General features: G+C 54.3%; 5 protein-coding genes across 5 annotated transcripts; 2 read left to right on the plus strand and 3 right to left on the minus strand.

Annotated features, from left to right (window-relative positions):
- Positions 1-920: 920 nt before the first annotated feature.
- On the minus strand, positions 921-2,480 carry PG985_009306 (uncharacterized protein; the record flags this gene model as incomplete). The annotated part of the gene is made up of 5 exons (XM_066829074.1): positions 921-1,389; positions 1,455-1,550; positions 1,615-1,732; positions 1,814-2,189; positions 2,292-2,480. 5 exons carry the CDS (start codon positions 2,478-2,480, stop codon positions 921-923), a joined length of 1,248 nt encoding a protein of 415 aa, XP_066683986.1.
- A 2,340-nt stretch (positions 2,481-4,820) lies between these two features.
- Positions 4,821-6,424, plus strand: PG985_009307 (uncharacterized protein; the record flags this gene model as incomplete). Its single annotated transcript, XM_066829075.1, has 5 exons — positions 4,821-5,072; positions 5,142-5,271; positions 5,334-5,457; positions 5,556-6,007; positions 6,111-6,424. 5 exons carry the CDS (start codon positions 4,821-4,823, stop codon positions 6,422-6,424), a joined length of 1,272 nt encoding a protein of 423 aa, XP_066683987.1.
- A 1,738-nt stretch (positions 6,425-8,162) lies between these two features.
- On the plus strand, positions 8,163-8,730 carry PG985_009308 (uncharacterized protein; the record flags this gene model as incomplete). The annotated part of the gene is made up of 2 exons (XM_066829076.1): positions 8,163-8,412; positions 8,570-8,730. 2 exons carry the CDS (start codon positions 8,163-8,165, stop codon positions 8,728-8,730), a joined length of 411 nt encoding a protein of 136 aa, XP_066683988.1.
- A 390-nt stretch (positions 8,731-9,120) lies between these two features.
- Positions 9,121-9,450, minus strand: PG985_009309 (uncharacterized protein; the record flags this gene model as incomplete). Its single annotated transcript, XM_066829077.1, has 1 exon — positions 9,121-9,450. One exon carries the CDS (start codon positions 9,448-9,450, stop codon positions 9,121-9,123), a length of 330 nt encoding a protein of 109 aa, XP_066683989.1.
- Positions 9,451-11,810: 2,360 nt separating this feature from the next.
- Positions 11,811-13,085, minus strand: PG985_009310 (uncharacterized protein; the record flags this gene model as incomplete). The annotated part of the gene is made up of 1 exon (XM_066829078.1): positions 11,811-13,085. One exon carries the CDS (start codon positions 13,083-13,085, stop codon positions 11,811-11,813), a length of 1,275 nt encoding a protein of 424 aa, XP_066683990.1.
- Between the last annotated feature and the right edge of the window lie 1,499 nt (positions 13,086-14,584).

A 14,584-nucleotide genomic window follows, 5' to 3' on the forward strand; every position in this document is an offset into this window, starting at 1 on the left:
TATCAGAGGTGTGATCGTGTTCGGTTTTGAGAGGCGATGCGAGTAGAATGCTTAATGCATAAGAGTCTGAGGACCATGGCATCCTCATTTATCATTGATTCTATTTGATTGATATATACGATATGATATGTACTTGCTACACTCGACAATAGGGATTGATTGCATGTTGGGGCTATAAAACACTCACTCACTACCAGAAATCATATTTCGGGGTAACCATTGCACCGCTTGGTGTTTAGCTTCAGGCAGTGACCAAGTTTAGGTCGCACTCGGGTTCAGGTGTTATTGGTAGGTTACCAGTGCAAGTGTGTTTTAGTTTCTTCGACTAATAAAACTTCAATGTCGTCACCACTCCAGCCACCACCCGTTTCTTCGCCTTTTCCCCCAAGAGTACTGCCAGAAACTCGGATTGATTGAGCCCGACTGGGCCAGCTTCGTGTTTTAAACCCCATCAATGCTAATTTGTACCTGCGGCGCAGATGACTTGCAGGAAGCCAGCCTATAGATGCAATACCTTGGAAGTCCTTCCATCGATGTACATCTTCAACAAATACGCGGCCATATCATCACAAAAAGTGATTCCAGCTTGACGTATTGAAGACCTACAATGCGATGGCAACTTCGGGGGCAGCTGCATGATCAACTAGAGCCTGGCATCGTCCTGGACGATCCGATACGAAAGGAGTAATGAATATCATGCACCAGCGAACATAGATTGGATTCTGGTCCTGGCGAACGCCGTTATCGCTTTTCCGACCTCCACCCCCATGATATACACCATATTTAGATGGACTGTACTCCGTACACAAATAACCCTACAAAAAATCATACAATGATATCTCGCTTTTGTTTGTTTTCCAAACTCCTGTAACACCAAATAGTTACCAAAGGTGCTGCTGCCCTAGCATTGCCCACCCCGCCTACACAGGCTTCCATCGCTCACTAGCCGTCGTCGCCGTACTCCGATCCCCATTCTCCCCGTACGTGACGGTAACCACGCGCGTCGTAACAATAGCATCGCTCAGCCGGGGCGCCGTGCCGTCGTCGACGCAAGCAACGGCGGTGGGCGCGTCGGTGCTGCCGTGGTGGCGCGGGCTCAGGATATCCTCCTCGCTGGAGGTGAAGCCGGTGCTGCCGATGGTCATTTCGAACTCGTCGTGGAGCCCCTTCTTGTGGGGACGCGAGCTCTTCTGACCGATGGTGACGAGATGGCCCGGCTGCGAGCTGTCGTCGGTCCCGCCGCCGCTGCTCTTGCCGCCGCGCTCGGCGTCGTAGTATCGTCGGGCCTTGGATCCGCTGCTGCCGAAGATGCTGCGGCCGAAGAGGATTTCGGCTAGGGGTTGCATGACGGGGATCGAGGAGGCGATGATGATGGTGCTGCCTTCGATGCTGCAAGACAAATGTGTGTCAGTAGAGGACAACAGACCGCGTACGCGTACGATTGATCAACTTACACTGTCCAGATGACGAGGTCGGATGTATCGTAGGAGAAGTCAGGGCTGCCCAGAGACGGGATTCTGGTCGTCTTGTAGATGGCCACGATGCCGGAGCTATCAGATCAGGTCAGTATTGGAAGCAACATATTGATCCACTCTAGTCGAGGGGGATACTTACACGGAACCGATGCCTAGCGCGGCGCAGAGTGCGAGCTTCTTCTTGATGGGCATCTGAAGCCTGAGCAGCACCATCGAGGGGTAGATGGCCAGGTAAAGGTCGACGAAAGCAGAGATGGCTAATGCGTTGAACAAGGCGTATTAGCTCACAGTTGCTATGGAATAGCAGGTATCTAGATGAGGACAGGTAGATTACTGACAACCAGCGTAGATGCAATACCCGACCAAGATATTCTTGTCGAAGCACGTCTTCTCGGTAATCGAGAAAGTCCAGAGCGAGCGGGCGGGCGTGCACTGGCCCAGCAGCACGCCGACGGTGGCCAGCAGCGAGGCGAAGCAGACGAGGCCCATGGCCCAGAGGTACCACCAGTGCGCGCGGCTCGGGTTCAGGATGCGGGTGAGCAGGGCGATGACGGCCAGCTTGGGCAGGCCGAAGGACAGGATGCCCGGGCAGAAGGCCGCCGTCGTCCAGAGGATGGCGCCCTCCTTCTGCTCCAGGCCCAGGAGGTCGAAGTGCTTGCCGTTGCCGTAGCTCGTGGCGACGGTCGAGAAGGCGGTCGAGATGTAGCCGCAGAGCTGTTGTGCCACAGATAAAAACGGTGGTCAGCTTGTGCGATCCGGGTTGGGGGCTAACCCCTATGTATACGGGCGCATATTTTTGGAGGTCAAGCAACATACCAGAGACAAGATGATTAAGTAATCGTCACTCCATAGCTTCCTTTGGAGGACACCGCGGACGTAGAGTCTTCCGGCGACGAAAATGGTGCTGACGGCGGTGACGGTCCAGCAGGCGGCCAACACAGACGGGCCCTTATCTTGTGCCGCCCAGGCGGCGTACTCGGGAGTATCTTTCGGTGGTGAAGACATAGCGCCTGGCCGTGTAGTATGTTGGGTCGTCAAGACGAAAAAAGGGGCTCCGGAACAACCGTTCAAAGTCGAGATAGGAGAAACCTGCCCGATATGGTCGTGGGTCGCGAGGAAGGGAGGCTCTTCTTAAAGAAGGACAGTTATGTCAACAATGATGATGAAGCCCAATACACCTGGGATGTTCGCAACATTCAACGCTCTATGCTGACCACGATATCTCCATTTTCGATATAACGTATAGTAGTTGAGCTATGGAGACTCTGGGCGATATATTATATGTCCTTGAGGCCACGCAAGAGTTGCATGATGGGCCAATGCTAATCAAACCTATGGTCTCAGATCCAAAATGCAAGTCTGTCTTCCCCTCACCACTGACGACGGATTTGCGATGCGTCTGCGTGGCGCGACCGTTGCCAAATGTATTTCTTTCTTCAAAAAAAAAGCCAGGGACTAGACTCAGTCGCTGTATGGGGGGATCTGAGACCTCTTGGTTGGCGACCGACCAACCACGTCCACCCTCTGTACTCGGTCTACGGGCTGGAGAGAGCGTGGGAGTCTGAAACGGCCTTGAATTTAAAGTTTCGCGGGAGAGAAAAGCAAAAATGATAAAAGCGCCTATGTAGTAGTAGTGATTGGGCTTGCAGAAGGCCGCAAGCAAGCATCGCGAAGAAATAAGAAGTGACCTGCATGTTCATGTAGGGATCGAAGCACTCGACCAGTACACTCTCTAGCAGTGGAAGAACGATCTGGACCCGGTGCGATTGCAGTAGCGATGCTGCGATTGCGAGAGTTCGCATCGCAGGCGGTGAATGTCTAGGACCACTGCAGGCCGGTGGCCATTCGGTTTGAGCGAGCCGGTCTTGCTTTCTTATTCCTCATGCATATCGGAACATGTGGTGGACCCGAGCATCAGCTATTCCCCGAGAGCAGCGAGAGCAGGCAGCCCCCTAGCCAATCACCGCTGCAGGAGAGATCTCCTGCTCCGACGATCCTCTAGCGTACTTACCGGCACGGCTCCGTCAGTGTGTGTGGGGTGCCACTAATAGACGACAGAGAGCCCCAGACTGTCCCGCGTGGAGTCCTTGCTTCGTTCACTGCTGTTTTTATATCGTCGCCTTCTTTTCATCTGAATCCAACGTCCTGAAAGATCTGGGCTGAGGCTCTCAATGCCGGCGCGACCGATTGGAAGAAGCCAAATACCTATCAAGAGACTATGCCTTTCGAAACAAGCAGTAGGATCACCGCGGCCCGCGTTGTCTTCTTGCGTCAAACATTCGTTCTCCGGGTCTTAGACAGGCCAGTCCCCGCCCCCGAGTCCGCCCATGCGTTACCCGCAGGCGCACCTCTCCCCAAAGGGCATAGGCACGACGCAGGCTGAAGACATGGGCCCCGTACCTGCGCGCTATCTTCACCCGCATCGCATCTCTCTCCTCGAGGATATACTCCTAGTAGTGGGCACCGGTGTATCGAAAATTGCGTTCAATAGATACGCGCGACTATTGGTCCGCCTCTCTACGCAAATACCAAGAAGTCACGTCACTTTCGCGATATCAAATCTGAACGGTTAAAACGGTCGCCGAGCCGTGCTGCATAAAGTTGAAGCCATTGGATTGCTTGGTCTCAGTATCGGTATCGCTATCAGCATATCCAGCATCGGCCAGATATCAACGAGCATACCAGTGGACATTGAGCGGCAATGGATGGCGATCCATATCTTGGATTTGGTCCCACATCCCATCACAAAATCGGCCATATCTTGCTTTGGCAGTCTTTCTCGATGGAGATCTCAACCCTGCTGTGCTATACTGCTCTGAGAGAGTCGGCTCAACTCTTTCCACCGGTCCGAAGTAAACGCACTTGATCAGACGAGTTGAGCAACATACAGTAGGCTCACAGCACAGTATCTATTTCCGATCAGGCCAATCACCCACTCGCCGACACGTTGGCACAAGTTAGAGATTTTGCCTGCCGCTCTGTAGAGTAACATATTCCCTCTCAAGCCCAATTGTTCATCTAACCCACCCGCCTGGCTGGATCCGGAGGTCTCATGACCCTGCGGGCAGGCATGATGACGATGGGAGTCGGGCGCTCCTCATACTCCAGTACATGAGTTATGCAACTCCAAGAAAAGCAACCAATGACTTCCCGTCTCCCGCCTCCCCCCTTCGCGCCTGTACCGGAATCGCCAGTGGCAAGAACAGCCTGCTCCCTCCGCGTCGGTGTCGTGGTATTTCTCTTCTCCAGCCCATCTCTTTATTTTGAAACCTTTCCTCGCCTATTTCCAAGACCTGCAGAAAGAAAACCAAAAACAAGAAGACACAGGCAGGTAGCAGAGTAAACATGGGATTAGACATCACCAACGGTACCAACGGCACCAACGGGGCCAATGCAGCCTTCGTCGACAAGGCTGTGGCTACCAGCCCCAACAACATGGACGCCGTGCCAGGCCTGGTGAAACAGATCAATTCCGGGGTCGACGCCCTGGGTGCCGGCGGTGACGAGGCTCGCCATGCGCTGCTGGTCAAGGCCCGGAGCCTGATGCAGGCTCTCGAGACGCCCCGGGAGACCATGATCAAGCATTGCTGGGCTCAGGTTAGTACTGCCACCACCCCCTGAAGAGAAGAAACCTTAGCAAGTCTGACAGGAATCGGGAAACAACAGACCGGCGCAATGGCTGGCTTGACCACCGGCGTTGATACAGGGCTGTGGGCTCTGATGGCCAAGAACGGCGACAGGCCGCAGAAGGTCAGCGAGCTGGCCTCGGCTGTCAAGATGGACCCTGTACTTTTGAGTATGTCGACCACGACAATAAAATATGCAGTGTGTCTCTTGTCTAACGAACTGTCATAATAGGCCGTCTGATGCGTCACCTGGGCGCCATGGGGTACATCATCGAGACGGGCGAAGACGAGTACAAGCCAACAAACTTCACCAACTCCTTGAGCATCCCGATCATCAGCGGCGGTTACTACGCCATGTACGTACCCGCCTACACCCTTGTTTCCCCTCCCGGTGTCTTGTCGTTTTGTGACAAGTCAAGCTGACTCAGAGACATTGGCGTTTCTTCGCCCCCAGGTTGAAGGCGAGCGCCGGAGTCATCTCCTTCCACGAGTTCGCCCGCCAGACGGGCTGGCAGAACCCGACCGACGCGGGCCGCACCTCGTTCCACCAGGCCTACGCGACCGACAGGAACTTCTTCGAGTACCTGCAGGCCGTCGGCTACGGGCCCCAGTTCAACGACCACATGGGCGGCTACCGCCAGGGCCGCCTGCCCTGGATGCACCCGTCCTTCTACCCGGTCCAGGCGAACCTGATCGACGGGGCGGCCGCGGCCGACGACGCGCCGTTCCTCGTCGACGTCGGCGGGAGCGTGGGGCACGACTTGGATGAGTTCCTGCGCTATTTCCCCGTCCACCCGGGGAGGCTGATCCTCCAGGACCTGCCCGTTGTCATTGGGCAGATCAATGACCTGGATCCTCGCATTGTGCGCATGGAGCACGACTTCCTGACCGAGCAGCCCGTCAAAGGTACGCAAAGACCCTCTCGTTTCCATTTCTTATCTGACCCCCTCCCCCCTACTATACCTTTCCTCTTACACGATAAGAATGAAACTGACCTTGCCCTATTTAGGCGCCCGGGCCTACTACATGCACTCGGTCCTGCACGACTGGCCCGACAGCGTGTGCCGGCAGATCCTGGCGCCGCTGACGGCGGCGATGCGGCCCGGGTACAGCAAGCTGCTGATCAACGAGAACGTGATCCCGCGCACGGGTGCGTACTGGGAGACGACGGCGCTCGACATGATCATGCTGACCGAGTTCTCGTCGCGCGAGCGCACCCTCGACGACTGGCAGAATCTCCTCGGCGCCGCGTGCCTGCGCATCGTCAAGATTTGGGGCGGCGGCAAGGGGGTTGAGAGTTTGATTGAGTGTGAGCTGGCTTGAGTTGAGGGCCTCGAAAAGGTTGTGGAAGGAGGCGGCATGGTTATGGAGATTGGTGCGAAGTAGGTGAGAGGTGAGAGGGGAAAGAACCCGACGACGGTGTATTCTAGTTTTCTACATGTAATGTAACCTACCTAGACTCAATATCTGCTTTACTAGAAGCTTGTTTGAACCTACTGTATTTGTCCATGTCCATCTTGGTGCCTCGTTGTTACTTATAGCAAATGTAGTCAGCCGCAAGTTACGGGGACGTATTTCATATGGCGACTATGCGTATTGGTCTTATAACCTATCGCTTCTACCGTTGAAATGCCGACGACAGACAGGCCGACGACCTAGTCATTGCGACCAAGCCAATCCTACGATTCGCGGACGACGCCGAATATCATCGTCCCCTTGCGAACTTTTTACCCAGTGGCTGGCTGCATAACGGCCATCTCTATGCGGATTCATTGATTCGCGAACACCCTTTTCGCTACCGCATATGCAATGCAGTTACTGCACTGCGGTTCGTCGGTCGCGAACGATATATCTGAGACGCAAGCCAGCCACATTTCCAGGGGTAACTCCAACTACTTGTGTGTGTGGCTGGCCAACCTGCTGCCGATCTGCAAAGTAAATCAAAATCCCACGATCCCGTGTTGCTGGGTCGAATGAGCGCCGTTGTCTCCCGCTGCAGATCGACTGTCTGAATCAAGGTCGCAGAAGATGGCGTTAGGCACGGACTGGTAGTTGTTAGCTGTCATTTTGGGGATTGTCTCGGAATTTAAGCAACGCATGTCTCAACGTTAAAAGCCGAAGCCAGGCCACAGACCGGGGTCCTTCCCGTGTCTTCATCCCTCGTCCGGCTGGCCGTTCGCCTCCGGGATGCTTGTCTCGCATGTTCTTTTCACGAGACTCACCAACTTTCAATTCGGTTCTTCGGGAGATATAAGTTCCTTATGATTTGAATATGAGGAGAGGGGCACACGCAGATGTTGGGTAGCTCTCGTTGCAGATCGTACGGGTGTCTTGGAACAAATATGCATCTTCCAGGACCACGGTACTGCGTAACAAAATGCAGGTACTGCAAATTATTGATCTGTATCTGCTGCATAGACGAATAATAGTAGTACTCGGGGCAATATTTGATCGCAAATTCAATAGTGATACCTATGTACTTCTCTAGTTTGGTCATTATCCCCTGTACCTGATCATTATATTTGCCCCGTTCAAGACCAGATTCTGGTCGTCGGGGGTCGAGACCTATACTTGACGGAGTGCCAATGCGGCCATACGATTGGTGGGTCCGGGTCCAAGTATTCCCAAAGCGGCAACTAGTTATGATAACTCCGTTGTACAACTGAAGACAGATGCCGCGGATTCCCTTGCTATACCCGGTAAACCAACGGGTGATGACGCCTAGGACTTCTCCCCTATGAGAAACCATGAAGGCGGTATTCATCACACCATTCTCGGTCCGGTGGGCTGGCGGCGTTTTAGCTCAAACATTCCGTTATGGTCATTTTGAGGGAGTGTATAATGCAGCAGCTGAAGAGTATATCATTGATCATAAAACGACGCTACCCATGCTAACATAAGAAAACCTGGCCAGACATGGTTGGGTTGGAGCGACGACATGTGCGTCGGGTGCTTGCCATACCGTCCCGAACGACAAGGTAAGCCAGAGATACGTGTTCCCCGGCACATGCATGATACTCCCAACCAGTAACAAAACATACTTTTCTCCGCGGTAATCCCAATGTCAACAAGTAGTGGTGGCGGCGGCGGTGGTGGAAATAGCTCACCCCCGACGCCCGCCACCCAAGGTAGCGGTGGCGCCAACGGCGGCGGCGCTATACCGACTGGTCAGACTGCGAAGGCCCTCAAATCCAGCGGTGCTATCTCCACCAGCGCAGCCATCCTCATCGGTGTATCAGGGCCAACCCGAGACCAGCGAAAAGGACGCAATGCCTATTCTGCAGAACGGGGGCCACCGTCTCCAACCTCACGTCATCTGTGTTTCCCAGGAGACATACTGCGATCTCATTTCCCAATTTCCTCTCAGCTCCAGATCTCCCCCTTTTTTCCTTTCCTTCTCCTTAGGTCGTGATTCGTCATCATCAACTTCCCCCTGAACATGTAAACAAAAACAAACCCAAAAAACAGCACGCTCGACAACGTATCACGGTCCGACATGTGAGAAGACGCTGTGGACTCCGTGTCCGGCCCCGGCAAGGTGGCACGGAGCTGCGACACCTGCCGTATCGCCGACTCATTCCAGAGCAGCGACAAGTGCTGCCGCCGCCACGCGAGCACGAACAGAGTGAGCGGCGTCAAGCCCAGAAAGGTCGGCAGTGGGCCAGTACTGCACGATGAGCGGCATGCCCACAAACGGCTAGAGAGACAAAAAGAGAAAGAAGACGCCGTCGTTTGCTGTAAGTCGGTCTTGGTCAGGAACAGGTGATTCTTCTTCATCACGTAGCCATATCACACAGGATAGCGGGAGACCAGAAAGAACAGATACATGTAATGGTATACAACAATGATTGATTGAACATGTGATATTAGAGGCTATAGCTCAGATCAGGATGGCGGGAGAGAAAACCAGGAAGAACCTACCTCAAAGAAATGCGAACCCGACCCCAACCAACCCATTAGCCGATCAACAGCAAAAACGGGAGGGAGCCGGTGCCGGAAAAGGAAAGAGACCCTCATCTCTATAGATCGGTCGACAGCGCAATGTCGGACGCCTCGGGAACCAGCTCGTCCAGAGCCCAGCCGATGATCTGGAACGCCACCCGGGTGACGGGGCAGCAGAAGACGGCCCAGAAGAAGAGTACGACGAGCCAGACGATCTCGGAGAGGGAGGGCGGGGCGAGCTCGTGCAGGAGGATCTGCTTGGAGATGGCGACGCTCTGCTTGCGGGCGTGAAGGGCGGCGACACTGCGCTTCCGAGCATGGAGGGCCAGGGCGTTTTGGCTGTGGCCGTGGTGGTTCCCGGCGTGGAGGGCCGACCACTGGACCATGACTTGAGTGCTGGCCGACATCCTGGCGATGCTGTTCAAGGGCAGGTGGAAAAAGAGGGAAAGGGGGCTGCTGGGTTCTGCAAAAGAAAGCGAGAAGAAAAAAAAAATCAGCTTGAAGAACGAATGAGGACTTTTTTTTCTTATCCTTTCCCTTGCTTGCAGATAGAGACTGAGCCAGCAGACAGACGAAGATGAACGAACGAACGAATGAATGAATGATCAAAGTGTCTCTCTTTCCCTGGCAGCAGTCAACCCGTGGAGGGGTTTTATCTTGGGGAAATCTCACCCCCTTTGTGTCGGTTCAGATGAAAGGACCGAGATGAGCCAATTGTGATGAAACGTTCCGTGAATAATGGCTTTTCTTCCAGGGACATTGTCGTGTCGCTTTGACACAATAGCCCTTTGTATGAGAAGGGGGCTTAGTTGCCTACGGACGCCTTCATGTGTGCCGTCGAGGGTAGAAAGAGTCTTGTAAGCAGGTCGGTAGGTTAGATTATGCATCCAACGGGCGTCGGGCGTCGTTGGTCAAACTTGACAGCAGGGGCACTTCATGATGTGTAGAAGTAATGAGGGATCAGATTAATATTGCAGGTTGCCATGGACAGCACCGGACGCATAACTCTATCTCGAGCTACGCCTGCTGTCATTTCAGCTCAGTGCTAAGCAGCACTTCTCGACTATGAGATGGCTAGGTTTCAGCCGCAGAGGCATAGGCTGGACCACAAACGCTCTTTCTGATTGCCCAAGGTTAAAAACCTCACCGCCAAACAGTACAGCGTCTGCAATCGTGCGTTTTCCTTGGCAATTGCGCACATGTTCGATTGAGCTGAGAGCGACGTCGTGCTTTGTCTCTTACTTCGCCTCACACCGATTCAAGGACCGAGAAATTGACAGTTGCCAACTATCGCAAAGAGTCCCTTAGAAGTTGTTGATGTGTGCAATTTGGTCTCGGGATAGTGACCGCCTTGTCACATGCTAACAGGAGACTACCCTTACTACTACCGACAGTGAGTGACTGTCAGAGTACCAGAGGGTGTCCCTGCCTGCGCGGGGCGTTCCGCTGCCTGAGGGTGTCTCTGATCCTACGCTGTCATGCTTATTCGACCCGAGCGCCGGCTAGTTCCACAGCTAGCTCAAATGTCCGGCGGCGGGCCCTCTTCACGATCTGGACCCTTCATCGATCTGGCAAAGATGGATTAAGCAATCCAGGCTCGCATTCCGCCACATAAAAGGGAAAACCCCAGATGCCAAGTGGAGACGCCAGCGGAGTTTTTGAAGCGAATGTTAGCTTGTGCAATCTAGACCCAGAAAACTCCCCCGTGAGTTGCACAGTCCTGGTGACTGCCACAGTTAATCGGCCGAGATTCGGGCACGCTATTTGGGTTCGAGAAAGATAGCAGGGGCCCTCCAAGGGAAGAGACCGTAGTGTCTAACGCAAAAGGGGTCCAAGTCCGGGGCATATAAGCTGAGAGATGCACACAGAACCCTTTGCGGAGGCAGTAACGAGTGAGACGGGCAGGCCTTTGCTACTTATAGCGCACTCATGCCTCGAACCATTGAGACGCTTTTGGCATATGCGCCGTGACGGACTGCTTGGCGCTTTCAGCGCAGATGTGTTGTCCACCGACTTGATTGGGCAGATACCGGAGGCGTTACCGAGAGGAATGTCCTTATTCCTTCCGACGAGGAGAGCAGGCGATGCGATGGCCAATCAAACTCCGGCTACCTGATTGAAGAAGGACAACAGTGGCTAGGTAGCGTTGCTGAGGAGAACATAGCCGTTTGATGTGATGGGTCGCCAACGTGTCTTGGAGTTTGTTTGGACTGGTTCTAGAACATCACCCCGTATATCCGTATTCTTGTGCTATTCATGAGCTGAGAACGTGGGCCCCATTGGCTTGCTAGTGATTAATACCGACTCTCGATGACCGGCTGTGCGTGTCTAAGCAAGCGGCACTTGAGATGACTACAGCACGAAGCGCGTGAGGTTCGACGTATAGAACTAGCTTGGTCAGCCAGGTTATGAATCCGAAACCGCCCGGTCATTGACTGACGCTGGGCAAGAGCAATAAGAGACTGTACACAAGTCAGTTGCGTCCTGTATCACTTATTCCAGTCATGTTACCTGAATTGCGAATCGTGAGAGCAGACCAGGGGTAATATCTGGTGTGAGATGTGACTCCTTGCTGGGTTCGACTTTACTACACTAAACACCCAAGGACTCTCATAGCCAACGTAAAGGAATGAACGTCTGAACCATACATCTTTTCAAGGCAATAACTTCATCTTTCGTATATATTCATCACAGTGATCTTCGTAAACCCAGTAGAGCGCATGCCTTGAACTCGGCCCATCCCACTCGTTTCCCGCTTTCAGTTCCTTCACGAAAGCCTCAAATCCCACCATCTCTGCAACCCCTCGACATCGCACCACGCGAACTGCACCGGGTTCTCGAACCACCAGCGTCCGCCGCCGTGCCTGGGCCGGTCACTCGCGTACTTCTTGAGGCTGCCGCCGTCGAAGCGATGATTCTTGACCCCCAGCAGCAGCACGACGCTGCCGACCTGGGGCGCGAACTCGGCCGGGTCCAGGAACACCGTCAGGTGGACCTGCTTGGGCGTCGACGGGTGCGCGAGCCGGGCCTGGCGCTGGCGAAACGGCGGCAGGTTGGACGGCTGCAGCTCCGAGATGGTCGCGACCACGGCCAGCACGTTGGTCGACCAGTTCTGCTTGTAGGGCAGGTTGGGGATCCCCCGCAGCGGCGTCAGCTTCAGCGGCTTCGTCGGGTCCATGTCCAGCCAGGGGGGCAAGGGGCGGCGCTCCTCCTGCTCCTGCTCCACCATCAACGCGGATTCGTCGGCGTACCCGCTATCCACGGCCGCGGCGATGCTGGCCATGGCCATGGCTGCGGCCTGCGACGAAGATGGGGATTGTGACTGCAGCAGTTGTTGCTGGGTGTTGGCGAGCTCGGCGCGTTTCTGCGCCGTCTGCTGCGGTGATACCATCATTGCCTCGAAGTCGTCGTTATCAGATGTGTCGGCTATTTCCTCCAGCAAAGACGTTTCGGTAGCCATGGGCTTAGCCACTACGGCGCCTACTGGGGTTTTATTTGCGTTTCCTGAAATATGGGCAAGTGCTTCAGGCGAGTGTCCCTCGTCAGCTGTGGGATCGTCTGGCTCCTCGATGTCGGATAGTAATCCTGCGTCGCCCGCCATCTCCAGAAGTCTGTTGTTCCAGCCCACTACCTCCAGGCGGCTGACAACAAGGAACGGCATCGTTCCTGTTCCAGAGGCCATAGCATCTTCCATTCCTTGTTCCTTGTCTGTGGCGTCCGCGCTTGGATCCAGCCACTCCAGTCGGAACGCTTCGAGCTTGACGTATGATCCAATCGACACTTCGCCACCGTCCGCGTAGCGGTGCATCTCAGCCGCCAGCAGGGCCTGAAGGCAGAGCTCGCCGTCGCCCAGCATCAAGCGGATGGCGCGCCATCGCTTGGATCGAGAGGCGTTGCAGATCTCGACGTCCTCGACGAGGAAGACGGACCCCGGGATGCAGTACTTGGTGCGCAGGATGTCGGCGATGAGAGGCTTGGGCGCAAAGGGCTCGGCCGCGATGCAGATTATCTCGGGGGAGTCGCTGAACGCAGGGGCCGGCATGGGTGGTGAAACACGGCAGTCATGATTTCCTCATGGAGAAAATGATGGGAAGCGATACAGGAAATCAATTGATTGATTTAACTTGCCATTGCTAGAATCAACATATTTTGGGGACAAGACTGTCAGCTTAGAGGCCAGACAGACGCGTAGTTGCTAACTGGAAAGCGCGACTTAGTGGGGTACCACTTAAGTGCACACTTAGACACCCAAATTCGTGTCAAGCACGCGCCGAGAGGTCTCAGTCATAGTTTGGGTAGCTCTTGCTTTCATGTTCTCGTAGTTTACTCATGTTTGCCTGCAGGCCATGCAAGTGTCGGCCATGTCATGCTGCAAGAGGGAGTAGTATCGTCCGTACTCACATGCCGTTCATTCTGATTGAATCCGCACTCGGTATGGACTGTGAAGCATGAAGCGCTTAACGGCAGCCTCCAACTCAGGTCCCCGGGGAAGTCGAACTTCCTGGGCTGTGACACAGCATGAGTGTGGCACAATTGCCCGCCGCCGTTGGCTGTGGAACGTATGCACATTCTCAGATACGACCACCTCTTTGCACACTATCTCTCCGAGTAGAGGCGAGTAAGACAATGCTTGGTGTTGCGCGTGGAATATATACCGTGGTGACTAAAGTCAAGGTAAACCACGCTGGTGAATCGAGGACGATAACGTGACTTTGTCCGGAATATGCAATGAGTGAGCCATCTGCGCGTGGTGGCATATAACGAGAACCGTTATGCGTGTGACCAGACGGCTTGATGCATGTGCCTGGAATGTTCCGTCGTGTCACAAGAATCCATGACAAGTCCGTTTGCTTGCACATGAGGGAGGGCGGGCACACAGAAAACCTACATAAGTAGCAATCAAGATCACCATGCACGTAGCACGAAAGTCGAGCCGTTTTGCAAACGAGCCCGGGACAGACGTATCCTACAGTCAAGTACTACCGAGCCGGGCATCTAGCCATCTGCCTGACCTGGAGATGTCGTCTGCTTCGTATCATGTGTCAGACCTCACATCACATATCTCGGTGTCTCGGTGTACGTAACAGCATATAGCTCATCAGCCACGGACAGGTTGTATGCACGGCCTAACCGATGCCAAGTCGGCATTGAGAGGAAGGTACCAGTGGGACAGAAGGGGGAAAAAATAGGGAGGGAGGCTTGGCCCTGCTTGGCCCATTGGTCAACAGGATAATTACGGAGGGACAAAATGTATGTCCCCTTTCATCATTGGGGTGAGGGAGCAAGCAACTTGACATGCGAGATCCATCCGCCGTGAAGTAGAACCAGATTCCCCATTCTGGAAAGCTTCGAAACAGGCAAACAGCCCAAACGAGGTCGACGGGAGCGGCAGCGTGCATTGGCTTGGCTGTCCTGTTTTACCAGGCGATGCCAGCCCAACGGGGGAAACGGGAAACGGGCGACGGGAATCCCAAGTGGCTCACGGGTCGGAAGATCCGCCCAGCTAACTTATTAGTGAGTGGCAAGGTTGCTATTACTGTA

This window comes from Apiospora marii (genome assembly GCF_038362585.1).
Source record: "Apiospora marii strain CBS 49790 chromosome Unknown utg000005l_segment0_segment0, whole genome shotgun sequence".
NCBI lineage: Eukaryota > Fungi > Ascomycota > Sordariomycetes > Amphisphaeriales > Apiosporaceae > Apiospora > Apiospora marii.